We start from the raw sequence: 14885 nt of genomic DNA, 5'->3' as shown, positions 1-14885 counted from the left end.
TAAGCGCCTTTGATTTAATCGATTGGGACAACTAAAAAGATACAAATGTTTTCCTTGTTGAAAGGTATATTAATGTTTCCTAAATGCATTGCTTGTTAATTGATTTATTCCACGACCTAGAGAAAGCTTGGGATGTTTAGCCATAATTCATCATTCTCCTCTCTCTCAGCTACGTTAAAACCAGCACCTAGAAGATTGGAATCTCCGGATTCCAGCGGGTTGGCCCTGCTTTTAGATATTGAAATCTCGGCAGTGGCATGCAAATGACACTTTAACACATTAAAGTATTTGGAAACCAGCCATCTGTTTCGCTGTGTGGCTTTACACTAATAAACAAAAGATACTGTATACGGCCAGGCGGGAAATGAAAGAAAGAGTTGGCTGACTTTGAAGTTCTCCTCCATCCACTTGAGTCTTTTAGAAGCAACCCCAGAACCCAGGAGCTGAGGGGAGGGCACTGGGTGCCCTTGATATGGCCGCGGCAACTGCGCCTGCAGAGTCCCGGCTCACTCTCTTTGACAGGGAACTACAGGAAATCTCAAGGATGCTCTAGGAGGCCTGCAAATTACAAGTTTTTGTAAGATTTCTCACTACCCACCCACCCTGAACCCGAGCCCATCCTTTGTGAAACACCCTTTGGAGCGGAAGTCATATGTCTGTATTTGTTTGTGATGCGGTAAAATTTCTGCTCTACTCTTGGGGTTAAATTAAAGCCTCCAAAAATGTGTGAAAGTAAAGGGAACGTGGTAACAGGTCTAGGAGGAGAGTCACTTTGAACTTTCTGATTTGCCGGCTTCTTCTGTTTGAGACCAGCAGACACATGCATTGGTCAGAAGCAACTTGAATATGGACAGACTTCAGGGCGGCTTCCACAAGTTCACCTGGAAGAACCTATTGAGCCCAGGGAAAATTAAAATGTTTTTCTGGGTTATGTGGCATGGAAATTGAGCGGTAGACCCATTACAGCCATGGTGGCTGTGAAATCAAAGCTGAATCTGATGGGAATGAGATATGTAACCCAGAAGGAATTGGGAGTAGGGGTTTAAAAAGTGGAAGGAAAGAGTGGATCTTGACAGGAGGAATTGGAGGAGGGATGCAAAGGTTTACTCAGTACAGACCACACTCAATTTAAAGAGTGGAATATTTTGGCACGCTGTCCAACAATCCAGAAAGAAGGAAGAGGGGTGGGGTGGGGGCCCCGTCCTCAAACAGCTTTATACTGGAGCTAATTAAATGTGAATCTCTTAGCTCTTGGTTCATTGATGTGAGGAAAGACTGACTGAAGAGTTTCAGCTTTTGAAGGGGATTCTGTTTATATATATGTCAACGTTGAGTTGGAGGTGAAAAGGTTAGCACTTGACCCAGGAAGTATCCATGTTTGTTTCAAAAATAGATCTGCTTCATAAATTTCTTCACCATTCAGTTTTTTCCATAATGAACTTTGATTATAATAAAGCAGCTGCTGCTATTTTAAAGAAAATCAACCTATTACATAGACATCGTTAGGTGCAATGACACTCATAGGGGAAGCTTCAGCTACATAATGAAAAGCCTTTCCTTTTTTTTTTCAAGAAAAGGCCCACCTCTTTGAAAATACACACCACACTTCTCTCCCCCATGTGAAATGAGCCAACTTTGTAGGAACCAGCAAATTGTAGCCAAGCCAAATACACAGATGCGTGAGCATATCTGAAACCTGAATATATTTATTACAGACATCTTAAGACCCGTAAATTCTGCTCTGGATCACATCACTCCGGGATCTCTGAGCTGTTCATGATTGTACAGGAAATGGGGAATATCACAAAGGATAACTGATAGAACTCAGTGTGGTACTTCAGGGACATCAAAACATTGTGCGACATGCAAAAGACTGTTCACGAATCACACAAAATATACATTCATTGTGCCATCCATCACATTAACAATTGAGCCGAAAATATATCATATCCAGCTAAGATAACTGTGGAAGGAAGAAGCTGGTTTGAATAATACATTTAGATGCTGAATAATCCAGCACAAATTTTAAATAGAGTGTGGCCAGAGAAACAAGAAAGGAGTGGGGATGGGGAGAGACTTAGCACAGGAAGCAAGGTTTCTGACCCTTGTATTCTGCAGGCCTTCTGAACTCACTGAAAGAACAAATTGAGGCTACCATCTGAGGCATCTGATTGATTTTAAATGAGAGCTTTTAATTCTTTAACCTATAATCACATATAAAGTTGTACCAGCTTTGAGAGTTTGCCCACTGTGTTTTAGTCACTTAATCAAAATATTTCTAGAAAATCTGTATAAAGATAAATCTTTCAGGACAAAGCATTTACAACCAGCAAACTCACACACATAAAATTGAATTAAATTAAGGGATGAATTAATTGTGTAAACACTCTCATAGTGTATCTGTTCTTCATGAGCTCCTGGACCCTCTTCTCTCTCTCTCTAGCCTACTTTAAGGGCAAAGTAGGGGAGAACTGTAAATATACAGATAGATAAAAGATGAGAGGCCTTGCTCTGACATGTTTCGGCTGGCAGAGGAAACTATTTTCCAAAGGGCATCTGAAAGGAACAGTAGGTTCTGTCGAAATCTCCTAAAAGTAGGGGTGTTAGGTGCCATTGGAAAGTTGATGCTGGCCCTCAATCTGCGCTACGGAGCTAACACCCCCCTCCCCCCTCATCAAGTTTCTAATCCAGAATTCTCTGGAAACCCATTATCCTGGCCAGGAGTTCCCCAGATAGGATCAGAAAGGAAGAGAAAGATTGTAAATGGAGAGGAAGATAAGCTAAGAATGTGCTTTGGGTAAGAAGTCCCAGCCGGAGGAGTAGCCTGGGCTGCAGAGTGGGGCCGGGGCGGCCTCAGTGGGAGGTAGGTAGAGTGTCTGAGGTAGAAGACCCCGGGGAAGGAACGCAGGGTGAGGAGCTGGACTTCTCTGAGGACTCCTCGGCCTTCTCCTCGCTTCCCGTCGGAGTGGCTGGAGAGATGGGCAAGAGGCCCTCCTTCTCTCGTTTCTTCTGCTTCATTCGGCGGTTCTGGAACCAGATCTTCACCTGGGTCTCATTGAGCTGCAGGGATGCGGCAATCTCCACCCTGCGGGCACGCGTCAAGTACTTGTTGAAGTGAAACTCCTTCTCCAGCTCCGTGAGCTGTTTAGTAGTGAAGTTGGTACGCACTGCATTGGGTTGACCCACGTAGCCATACTCTCCGACTTTCCCTGGGGGCAAGGTGGGAAGCGATGAGAGGAAAAGGTAAAAATTTTTATAATCGATATGAGATTCCGTACACGCTTCAGAGCAACCTTCGGGTAAAGAGGAATCAAGAATTTCTGAACATAAACTGGGCTTGGGAGGGTGAGTGATGAGGTGTAAAGTGTTAATCTGAAATCAACCATTAGCATGGTCAGACCGTGATTAATGGAGCCTGGAGATATTAACAGGACGCCCCACACACACACACACCTACCCACTTCCCACTTCCTACTTCCCAAACCTCTAAAACCCAGCCCCTTTGGAAATACAGCAGTCCCAGATGCTCCTTTGCCCCAACGCACCTGGGTAAACCACCCCACACCCTACAACACAGGTGGGAAGCAAGAACTTTAAAAAAAAAACATGATTAATTTTCCTTGGAAACTAAGCATACCAGCTCCTTCCAAAATCATCAAGGAGCTTTCATGGAATGGCAAGACTGACCTGTTTTGGGAGGGTTTCTTTTGACTTTCATCCAGTCAAAGGTCTGTGCTGGAGAAGATGTCTCTGATGCAGGGGAGCGACAGGCTTCTTGGTGGCTGGCGTGGAGAGGGGACAAGGAGTTATTATACGTGGCCAGGGCCAGGCTCTGGTGCTCTTGTCCATATGAGTGGTGAATGTACTGAGGCGAGCCCACCACGCCCCCGGCATAACCCTGGTGGTGGTGGTGATGCTGGACCATGGGAGATGAGAGATTTCCAGAGTAAACAGCGGGAGCGCACGAGGGGTACCCACCACTTACTTCTGCTTCCTGATTTAACGCGTAGGGGCTGTAAGGCGCGCCGAAGTTCTGCGCGCCGTAGCTTGGACCACAACTCGAGTGGGAGTAGGATACCCCCAGGTTCCCAGCAGTCTGGTAGGTAGCCGGCTGGGGGTGGTGATGGTGGTGGTGGTGGGGCGGGCTGATCTGCACCCCCCTGCCCACTAGGAAGCGGTCGTCGCCGCCACAGCTGTTGGCACTGACCGCGCACGACTGGAAAGTTGTAATTCCATGGTCGGAGGGGTAGGCTCGCGCTGAGCAGGTCCCCGAGTCGCCACCGCTGAGGATGGGGTATTCCAGGAAGGAGCTCATTCTTGCATTGTCCATCTGTCACTGAGTGACCGGGTCCTGCGAAGCCCTGGGTGACCGTGCCAACTTTCTCACTTCCTCCATGGGGCCGGAGAAGAAAAATGATATGAATGTACAGTGCGCAAGAGGGGGGGCGGGAGGGCGGAGGGCGCTAGGGGAGGGGCACGTGACTATATCAACCAATGGCGGAGCTTGCTGCGAAAGTTTGCTGGCTCCTGCGGTGATGGATCACCATTTCAGTGGCATTTAAATCCCCAGCGCTCCTCAGTCTAGGTGACGCGCAGTCGCCCCCCCAGGCAGCCCGGGCGGCAGCAGCAGCTGCGGCAGCTGCCGGGGCAGATTCGGAGCGCTGGGGCGAAGGGGAGCAGAGGCTGCTTTCTGCGCGCGCTGAATCCGATCTCCCCCCTCCGGGAAGTGGGGGCTGGAAGGCATCCCCCGTCACCGCCCCCTTCCCCACCGCGCACAGAAAGATGAATTGGCAAGAGGTGAGAAGCGAGGAGGGCTCCTCGATCTCTCGGGTCGGGAATCAGTGGGCGGGAGCTCGCTGGGCCGCCACTAGCACACTGGCCGAGCCCGGAACGCAAGGAATTGGAAGGGTTGCTCCCCGGGCGCTTTCCGTTCAGTGCCTTCTGCGGTGCCTCGAGGAGTGCCGAGAACGGTGGCGTAGGACGAGGCTGGGCCACCAGCTCTCTAAGCTCGGGATGGAGAGGGAAGTACGCAGAGAGCTGGCTGGGAGGAACCCGAGTGGGCGTGGAGGGGACGAGGGCAAAAAAGGAAACTTCCCTTCTCCAGGGAGGGTCTTGAAGCCTCCTTGCCTCCTTTCCTCTTCCCCCTCCCTCCCCCCCTCCCCCCCCCCCCATCGGCTATTAGCGTGGCAACGTGGAGCTTTTGTATGTAATTTGACGCCCGGGAGTGGGTGAGCCTTGGGAGCTAGGCTTGCTGGCCAAGACCAGGGGTGGCCCAACTCTTCGCCCTCCCTCTCTCCTCGCTCTCCACCCCTTTCTCCTCCCCACTCAGCTTGCTCTGGTAGCCCTACGGGATCCGTAGCAACTCCGCCGGTGGATTTTGAGGGGTAGGAGGCGGGGGGAGAGAGATGACGCTAGCGGACGTGGCAAGCCTGGGGGCCGGGCCCTGCGCTGCAGGCCATCTGCCGGCTCCCTAGGACCCAGGAGCCTGCGTGATCCGACCGGGGCCTCAAAGGGCGAGACCACGGCTACCGCAAACTACGATGGACTCTCCCCCCCCCACTCCCCGCAACGTTTCTCGTTTTCTGAAGGGAGATGTTAGGAGTGGTAGAGCTTCCTTTATCCACCCCCCCATTCTACTGCACAGCTGAAGTGGGGGTGGGGGGTTGGCAGGTGGGAGGGGCGGGGGACAGATGGCTGATGGTGGACGGGACATTTCCTCCTTCCCCAACAACTGACTGCGTAGTTCCTTGTGTGAACCTTCAAGTCTTTCCCTAGAGAGACATGTGCAAATCTGAGCGTCATCCCAGGACAGGGGTCCTGTTCTCCATCACCCTCGTCCTACCCCGATGCCGACGGGGTCGTTAACTGCTGTTTACTATTAGGTTTCGTGTGAACCCTTAGCTTGTAGAGAGAAAAGGCCAAACAGAGGCCAAGAATTGATGCATTCTTGGGTAAAAGAAATCCAGACATCATCCAGAAGCTTTGCAGCCAATGCTGTGTAGCTCTATTCTGACCGTGTTCACCACATCGGAGTCCGACAGATCGGATTGTCTGAGGATTGTGCGTGGGTTGGGGGTCCCCACTCCTCTCTAGCTCCCCCTCCCCAGTTAAAAGAAGGAGGTTTTTCTTGAGGCAGGCACGTTTCAGATGTGTTAGTCAGCCTTTCAGGTTTCTGGGTTCTGTTCTTCACGTATAGAAGTTCCCTCCTAACCTGTCTCCCCAAGAGGGAAAACTGGCAGACATTTGACTGTAGATTCCCTCAGTAGCAAAGGAACATTTTTCCTAAACATTTCCTTTTGAAAGGGTATTTTCCTGTGACCTGCGACCCATCCCCAATCATGGTTAAGAGGGAACCAGGAAAGGTCACTCCTGCCCCAGTTTCAGCACCTGGGGAACCTCATCCGGGAGAAGGGAAAAGGCAAGGAGGCCCTCCTGGAGGTGGCTTCCTTGGGAGCGCCAGGCCTCCAGCCAGTGGGGGGTGGGGGGAGAAGGGGCTCCTATGGGGGAGGAGGCAGGACCTTAGGGGGTCTGGCCTGGCACTGAGGACGATCTGCTCTCACAGCCGAAGCTCGTCGGTACGTTCTCCCCCTTGCCTCATTCCTGTCCCTTTGTTGGCCTCCTCGGCTCGGGTCTGCACGACCCCCTCGGCAGCAGGGCTCGCGCCACAAAGCCACCCCAGTCTGCAGCCGCTCTCCTTCCTCTGCTAGTTCTCCGCCTCTGGGCTCCTCTTCCTCCACCTCTCTTGCTCCCTCCGGGCCTTTTTCCTGGCCGTCGTGGGTGGAGTGTTTTTCTTGGGATCACAAGCTTGCGCTAGCACACAGGGCCGCTGCACACGGGCCGCGACCGACCCGCCTCCGCGCACTGCTCCGGGCTGGCCGGGCTCTCGAGGTCGAGCCGACTCCGCCCCGGCTGGTCGCCCAGAGCGCCGCTCTCCCGGTGCGGCTCACAAAGGCAGCCTCCTCTGGCCTCGATCCCGCACGCTTCCGTAGCCTGGTTCCTTCACCACCACGAAATCCTAGGGTTCATTTCGCCGAGTGGGAGACCCTAGGTCCTCGGGGCAAGTAGGCCAGAGACCCACGACGCGAGTTAAAGTCTCTTTAAACGCCCGAGGAGAGTGCGTGAAAGGCGAGCTCGGTCACTATTTAAATGATCCCTTGCAAGCGGCTTGTTGAGCTCAAAGCGCCTCTTTCAGGGCTCTTCTAGTAGTAGAAAGGGAAGGAGCGAGGAGGAGACAAAACGCCGCCGAGGCCCCGAGCTGTTCATGGCATCCGCGGCTCAGCCAAGCTGTTGTTTTAAAAGAGCAATAAAAATGAATTATGACTAAACGCCTTCTAACTTAATGCTTTCGGACGGGGATTCCTGGCAAATACGTAAGAGGATTTTTATTTGTGCATGTGTTCCTGCAATTGATCTCTTTGATGACATTCTCATTCATAGAAAGCGTTTGATTTATGAGCGTGGGATGAATCGCAAACAGCAGCGGCTAAACCCTGGCCTCGGCCGGGCCGCCTGCTCCGCTCCGCGCCTGGGGCAGGAGACTTGCCCGGGTCCCCACTCGCCTCCGCCGCTGCCGGGATTTAGGGGGCAAAAGGGTGGGGGAAGGTAGGCAGCAAACCCGGGGAGAAGGATCGCGATTTCCTCATAACTTCCATGCCTTAGCTATTAAGAGCCGGGTTCTTAAATCAACCCGCCCCCCACACATGTTGCTTACTCGCTGCCTTTTCTCACGGTAAGTAGCCATCGGAACAGAGCTCAGTAAAGGGAAAATAAACATGGGGAGACATAAGAAGGGAGAAAAAATCAGAACAACCCAGTAACATCCCTAGTTCACATTTTATTGATATTTCATTTAAAGTGCTTTTTCTCTTTCTCTCTCTAGAAACTGGGTTAATTTATAACCTGGGGGGTAGAAACACTCCACTTTAAATCTCATCTTGCTAACCTGACTTCAAAGCTTTAATGATCCATTATTTGCCATGTAAACAGATTTAAGAATGAAATATTGATTTTTATGACCCTGAAAAAAAAAGAGAAGAAGCCTAGAATGACTGAACCAGAGGATTGCAAAAAAAAAAAAAAAAAAAAAAAACACCCTTTCTGAAGTGCATTTTCCAGCTAGTAACCATTGTTTTGTTTTATTTTTGTTTTTCTGTTTTAGGTCTGTTTGCCTGGACCCATCAACAGCTGGGAGACTAATCAACCGCACTGAAAATGTTTGGGGATTTGTGGGGGAGGGGGTTGGAATGTAAATGTTTGAAACAAATGTGTATAAATAAATGAATTCTTGATAACTTAGTTATTGACCTGGAGACTGGTAGCTTGTTAAAGAAACTCCATGTTCCTCCTTCCTGGAGTTGGAGGTTTCTGTAGGCACTTTATTTCTCCACTTTCAAAAGCTTGGGCTTGGCCCAACTCTGAGGCTGCCCAGTCCTGTTTCTATTACCAATTTATATCTATGGCTTGAATCTCTACATTGAAAAACCTAATCCATTCCCTTAAAAAACAAAAAAACCACACTTCTCAGAAGCCCTAACCATTTTCTGGCTTTCTTTTTTTGTTGCTGTCTATTGAAGACTTTGAACATGCCCATTTAATAAATATATTAAAATTGAAAAAGAAAATGGATTGTGACCAGAATTTTATTTACCAAGTTAGACTAAAAGAGGAAAAAGAAACTGTTATGAGCCTTGAGAAAGAGGGGGAGGGAAAAAAATAAGAAAGCTACTTATAGCAAAGGAGAATTTATTCTACCAAAAATACGCATGACAATGCATCCTAATGTAATACAAAAATAAAAAGAAAGTGAAGATACAATTATATGATCACTTTCTTGCAGGCCTCATATATTGCTTTCAGGAAATCACATAGAGGGTTGTTGGATTAGATTTTAAACAACTAAAACTCCAAAATAATCTGAAAAAGATGGCTCTGTAACTGGGTTAAGGGAATCACTAAACAGAAAAATCTTCAACATTTAAAGGAGGGAGAGGGTAAGTCAAAAAGAAAATAAAATAAAAATTAACTCTCAGAATAAAGGAAGGCAAAACCACCCGGTCAAAGGGGTTTTTGTTTTGTGATGCTTTGTTTTGCTTTAATGTTTTTAGTAATTCAGATGCTGCAAGTCGATTGTGGTGAGTGTGTCTGTAAAAAAGTCAAAGCTGTCAGCTGAAATATCTACAGGACTGTCGAGGGAACCCGGCAAACTGGGCGAGACTGCGTCTGAAAGCTGCAGGCAGGAATCTGTGGAAAAAACGTTAAAGTCCTGCAAAGAGGGGACCTCGAGGGCCTCGGGACTGTCATTGTTTAGGCCAGAGCCACAGTTCTGGCCCATTGTTGACAAGCAGTTAGGAACAGTGGGTGACTGGTGCTGAAAATGTTTCAGATTTTTTTCATTGCTGGTTAAAGGCGAAACTGGGAAACTTTGGGAGTCACCATTGTGTCCATTGGGAGCCTGCTGCTGAGAGAGGGCATTTTGCTGAAAAGTGTAACCTTCCCTCTCCAGAAGGGCCCCGGAGACGCTGAGGGCTTGCTCAAAGAGCGACTTCTCTTCTTCGTCCTCCTCCACTTTCTCAGAGTCTTCGAGGCTTTTAAATTTTCCTTCGCTGTTTTGGTTCTCCTTGCACTGGGTCTGCCTCTTGTGCTTCATCCTCCGGTTCTGAAACCACACTTTCACTTGTCTCTCAGTCAAATCCAGCAGCGCTGCAATTTCCACCCTTCGGGGTCTGCAAAGGTACTTGTTGAAATGAAATTCTTTTTCCAGCTCTAAAAGCTGCGTGTTGGTGTAAGCAGTTCTCAGGCGCCGGGAGCCCCCGCCGCTGCCATCGGCGATTTCCAGGGATTCTGCGGAAAGGGAAACCAACAAGAGACACACGCACAGTTGGAGGTGGAGGGGTCCGAGCGGGGTTATTCCACTGGAGAATAAATATAGCAGAAAAGATCAACTGCAACAAAATGGCCGCCCCTAGATGCAGTAAAGCTATTGTGCTGCCTTTCCTGGGAGCCCAGCCCGGGGAGACCCCATCTCTTCCACCTCCATCAAATTCTTGCCTGTAGCTCCCCCCAACCTCTCCATCCGGGAGCAAACTTTATATTAGCCACACCACAATTTATAATTAATGCATCAGCTGCTTAGCTGAGCAAGAGCGATCTATCACTCTTCATTACTGTCAAAAAGCCAAACTCTAGGACAACTAGACAAGAGGAGGTCAGTTCCAACTCAAATAAATCATCCCACATTACACAAGTTAGGGAAAGTTCCCCCACCCCCTTCTTAAAATATATATATATATATATATATATATATATATATATATATATATAAAATCAATGCGGAACGCAGGATCCCTTTTCTCCACATCAAACCCACTCCTGAGCCCACAGGGGAAGGGAAAGCAGCCAAGCATCTCTCTCTCTCCCCCTTCTCTCCCAGCCCACGCTCCCCTCCCCCCATAACCGCTCTCGGGGCAGCCCAGAAGGGGAAGAGGGTCCGGGGACCTGGGGCCAAGTCTTTGGACTGACCTTTGTGGCTGAGGCAGGCAGGGCCGGTGGCGGCAGCGGCCGAGGCGGGCGGCAGCGCGGTTTTCTTGGCCGCCTTCTTCTCCTTCATCCAGGGGTACTCGGGCGGCTGCAGGGCGCCGGCGGGCACTGGGCTGCCGCGGCTGCCCGCGGGGCTCGGCTTGGGGCGGCCGCCAGCGCCGTGGCGAGGGTGACTGCCCGGGTTCAGGCTGGGAATGGTCTGCTCAAAAGGAGGAGGAATCAGTGTCGAGTGTGAAAGCGTCGAGGTCTTGATTGATGAACTTTGAAATGTATCAGCGACAGGGGGAAAAGATGTCAGGCACTCAGCGAGCGACGGCTGGCTATTGATAAAACCAATCTCTCGCTCAAATTCGTAATTCATGGCCTTCTCCTTGGAGCCCCCTCGGAGAAAAAGTTCCCTCTTCTGGAGGGGCTTTGGGGGGGCAAGGCCCAGGAAAAAGGCGAGCGCGGAGGGAAAAAAAAATCTATCATAGAAGATCGCTGCTGGGGTGTTTTTTTTCTAATTCACTGATTACAGCCGTATGGGGACCGCGCTACTATTAAACTATTGAATTCATGGAGACAAGGTTGAAATTGGACCGAATTGGCTGTCACATGATTGCTTCTGCCCAATGACAATTTGGGCTTTAATCAAAAGAAGCCACTGTCTGTTTGATTGATCCAAAAAAGTCGGGAAGGAACGCCTCATTGGGGGCCAGCGAGGCTTTATTTACACTTTTTTCAGGGCAAAAATACCTATATGTGGGTGTGGGTTAGGGATGCCTGGGAGTGCGTGGGGGCGAGGGTGCCTGCCTGCCTCCTGATCAGCACGGATCTGGTGTGTGCGCCTGGCAGTGTGTGTGAGTGTGTGAGTGCGTGCGAGTGGTGAGCCCTGCAGCCGGTCCCGGCGGCAGCTGCCCTCTGCCTCCCCCGCACACTCCGCGCATTGTTTGGGACTGTCGAGAAGACGCCTCGCACCTCACAAATCATTTAAGCACCTCAGTCTGACGCCTGCAGTCATTAACAAAGTAATCCATTAATCTTAAAGTTTTGACACCCGAGGGCCCCGCATCCCAACCACATAAGTTCTGCTGAGGCAGGAGGAAGAAGCAGAGGGAGAGGGGAGATGAGACAGAGAGAGGAAAGGGCGGGGGCGGGGGGGGACAGAAAGAGAGAGAAGGATTCTTTTGGGGGGTTCCTCCCTTTTATTTCCCTTTTCCTCCTCCGCCATAAACCAGTTCCTGGATCTCAGAACTGGTCTGTCTCTGTTTTCCTTCCCGTCTGTCTGTCTTTCCCTCTTTTCCTCTTTTTTTCCCTCTTCTCCCCTCTCCTCCTCCCTGTCTCTCCTCTGTCCACCTCTCCTCCCCCCACTTCCCTCAGGCCCTCGCCCCCCTCCCAAAGCCCAGCTCGGAGTCCGCGCCCACGGACCCCGGACCCCGGCCCATTGTTAGCCGGCTTTTCCACGACAACTATGCATCTGGCTCCAGCGGGAAGCGGAAAACGGGAGGCGGCTCTCCAGGCTTCCCGACCCTCTTGCGCCATCAACTTCTCAGGAGTGGCTCGAGAAAGATAGATGCATGTGCCAAGCGAGACAACAACCCCAGATCCATGTGTCCAAATCCCTGTAGCCAGGGCGGCGGCCAGCCAAAGAAATGCCGCCCCGAGCAGGCGCGTGCGGCTCCTGGCATTCTGGGTTTCATACCCGTAGGGCTCGGGTGCGGTAAGTATTTCTGATTTCCAGGAAGTCTGTTGGAAGTTAGCAGCACGGAAGGAGAAGGCGCTTGCTTGTTCTCTCCTGTTTTCTTTTTCTTTTCCTCCCCTTCTTCTCATCCTTGTCGCTCTGGTGGGGGCTTCTTGGTTCAGATGCAGTGAGTGCTCCCTGGCAGCCCGAACTGTCTCCTGCACTGTCCCGCTTCTTGGCCACCAGGGATGTTTGCACTCGGGTTCTGTTGTGAGAAACAGCACCGCGGGTGACAGAGGGCGACCCAAGGAGGAATTATAAAGGTTCTGTTTCTCTCTTCACTTTCTTTTTTCCAACTTGGAGACTTGAGACTGAGCGAATCTTGGACTGTGCTGGAGGGTTCAAAAGATAACACCTTTAGATACCAAACAATGACTTTGAAAAAATCCACCAAGCCAGAAAAAGGGAAGGAGGCTGAGAGAGAAATCTGAAGGTATCTCTTTTCCCCCAAACCCTGAGGATGATGATTCGCTTTTGCTTCCTTTGAAATGGACCAAGTGATCAGACTCCCCCTGGCCGGCAGGCATCGGTGGCAGGAAAATAAATCATTCTGATGGCCAGGGAGAGAAAGATTGTCGGAGGAGAAAAATCTACGTAGAAAACAAGAAAGGCTGACCAAGCCACAAGGATAGGACTCCATCTCTGAGGCTGGCATCAAAGGGGGCTTGGGTTGGAAATTAGATATAAAGTGGACTTCGTCATTGACTAGCCCAGAGCATTGCCTTACAGATAGAGATGCTATTTTGGAAAATGTGGGGGTTTTTTCAGTTTTCTTGCTTTTATTCCAAACAAAGCTCTGAAGGAAGTCTGAGTGCGATCAATCTTGCTCACCAAAAGCCTTGACAGCTTCTGGCCCTTAAGAACACATTTCAGCTTCGAGCTCTTTCCAAGATCAAATGTGGCCGAGCAAAGAGGAGAGCAGGAAACGCAAGTAAACAAGGAAAACTAGTCTTTTTAAAGATTTTTCTTTTTTGGCAGCAAAAAGAGTTATAAGGCTGCTTTTAGGAAAGGTGCTTTGTGGACTCTGGGATGGTGGCTTTTGGCATTTGCTTTTACCAGAAAATATTGAGGGGTTAAGGGGAGGGGGAGCGTGGAGAGGAAGCAGCGCTGCCCCCGTATCGTTGAGGCTTTGTCAGGGGCTGCGTGGGTGAGAGCTTTCTGCTGGCCTCAGCGGCCTTAATTCAAATACCATCTGGAAGAAAACCCTTTTTTTGGACCATTCAACACTGAAATCTTCCCAAAACCTATTACTTTAACTCAGGAGATATTTTAATAAGGATTTCTTTTTAATATCTAGGAAACTGGGGTTGAGATTGATATTTTTTCTTTGATAGTCAAAATGAATGTCTTGACTGCCAAGATATGGGAAATCATATTGGAATCTCCTTTCTAAAATCTCTGCCCTGAGGGAAGAAGGACTTCTCCAAACCAGTTCTCCCTCAGCTAAAGAGTAGATTTTAGAGATTTTAGAAACGGATTCAAACAGTGGGATCTCTGAAAGATTTTCATCTCTGGATGGGTAGCTTTCTCTCTCTCTCTCTCCCCCCCCTCCACCACTGTTTCGTCTTCTCCCAGGTAATTTTACACACTTCTCTAAAATTATTACTTAAAAGAAGACCCCCTTGTCTCAGCCTACTGTGTTCAGGTCTGAACAACCAAAAGGGTGGAAGCTCCAGTCCTCAAAAAGACTGGTTTTCCAGCCTCTACATTTCTGAGGTGCACCATATGTCAGCAGGGAGGTTGGGGGTGGGGGATGGTAGGGAGCAAATCTACTTCTTCCACGGCCCAAACTCTTTAAAAAGAAAAAAAAATACATAGCAGGAGACCCAGGACAGATTTGGGGGAAGCACCTCTAGCAGTGAGAGAAACACCCAGATCTCTACAGCTGCCTCGCTTTGCATCTGCCCAGCCTTTTTCTTTTCTTTTTTTTTTAAACTTCAGGAGTTTCTCTAAAAGCAGCTCCTTCACGCCCAGTAGGTACCCTCAAAATGGCTCCACTGCCTGTTTTTAAAGCTCATCTTCAGGAGCTTCTCAAGGGAAAGATAGAGGCCATGATGATGTATATTTTGGATTGCAAACAAAATGGCGACATTTCCCATCTCTGCCTCTGAAAGATACAATCCAGGGAGATGGGGGATTTATTTCTCACATCAGATGCTCCTGATCCCCAGACACAGGTGGTTCCTCACTTCCAGCTTTGACAGGGGGGCTGCTGATGGGGATGTAGTTCTGAGGTTTGCACTTTCAGATTTCGGTGTCTTCTCCGAGCAATTCTTTAATCTGAAGATGAAAATATTTCCCTTTCCTGTGCCTGCCTTTGCCTCTGCCTCTGCCAGCCAGTCAGTCGGCAGCTCTATCTTAAATCCAGCAGTAGGAATGTAATGTTTAGCTCCTGTAGCATCAAATAAAAGAAGTACTTGTAAAACTGCATTTTTATTAGAAAGATACCAATCTCCTTTCTCTCTCCCCCTCCCCCTGGGGCCATAAAAGGAAAGCAGGGAGGGAAGAAGGAGAGGAAATAAATCCAGAGTATGCCAAATCCTATTTTCCGGGAAGAAGCCAATGCTGGGACTCAAGCAGTCCATGGAAGGACTCGGGGAGGCTCCTTGGAGTTCAGCTCTTCTTTTGC

The 14885-nt window shown here is 49.5% G+C and overlaps 2 protein-coding genes and 1 long non-coding RNA gene across 4 annotated transcripts; 1 reads left to right on the top strand and 2 right to left on the bottom strand.

Moving 5' to 3' along the window:
- Positions 1-1690: 1690 nt before the first annotated feature.
- HOXA1 (homeobox A1) lies at positions 1691-5100 on the bottom strand. 2 transcript variants are annotated; one of them, XM_060156967.1, is made up of 3 exons: positions 3986-5100; positions 3688-3782; positions 3079-3209 (listed from the first exon to the last, which is right to left on the bottom strand). In XM_060156967.1, exons 1-2 carry the CDS (start codon positions 4328-4330, stop codon positions 3723-3725), a joined length of 405 nt encoding a protein of 134 aa, XP_060012950.1. In that variant the 5' UTR covers positions 4331-5100; the 3' UTR covers positions 3079-3209; positions 3688-3722. The 2 variants fall into 2 exon arrangements, with proteins under 2 accessions (XP_060012949.1, XP_060012950.1); XM_060156966.1 differs by having other exon boundaries at positions 1691-3209; positions 3688-5100.
- On the top strand, positions 4522-8295 carry LOC132524691 (uncharacterized). The gene is made up of 2 exons (XR_009541974.1): positions 4522-4797; positions 8159-8295. It is a non-coding gene; the product is annotated as an uncharacterized LOC132524691 (long non-coding RNA).
- A 460-nt stretch (positions 8296-8755) lies between these two features.
- On the bottom strand, positions 8756-11793 carry HOXA2 (homeobox A2). Its single transcript, XM_060156965.1, has 2 exons — positions 10519-11793; positions 8756-9840 (listed from the first exon to the last, which is right to left on the bottom strand). Exons 1-2 carry the CDS (start codon positions 10895-10897, stop codon positions 9101-9103), a joined length of 1119 nt encoding a protein of 372 aa, XP_060012948.1. The 5' UTR covers positions 10898-11793; the 3' UTR covers positions 8756-9100.
- Between the last annotated feature and the right edge of the window lie 3092 nt (positions 11794-14885).

The sequence above is a fragment of the Lagenorhynchus albirostris genome, chromosome 8 (genome assembly GCF_949774975.1).
Source record: "Lagenorhynchus albirostris chromosome 8, mLagAlb1.1, whole genome shotgun sequence".
NCBI classification, from domain to species: domain Eukaryota; kingdom Metazoa; phylum Chordata; class Mammalia; order Artiodactyla; family Delphinidae; genus Lagenorhynchus; species Lagenorhynchus albirostris.
Note: the sequence above shows the minus strand (reverse complement) of the source record. Positions and strands in the feature narration are given on the sequence as shown.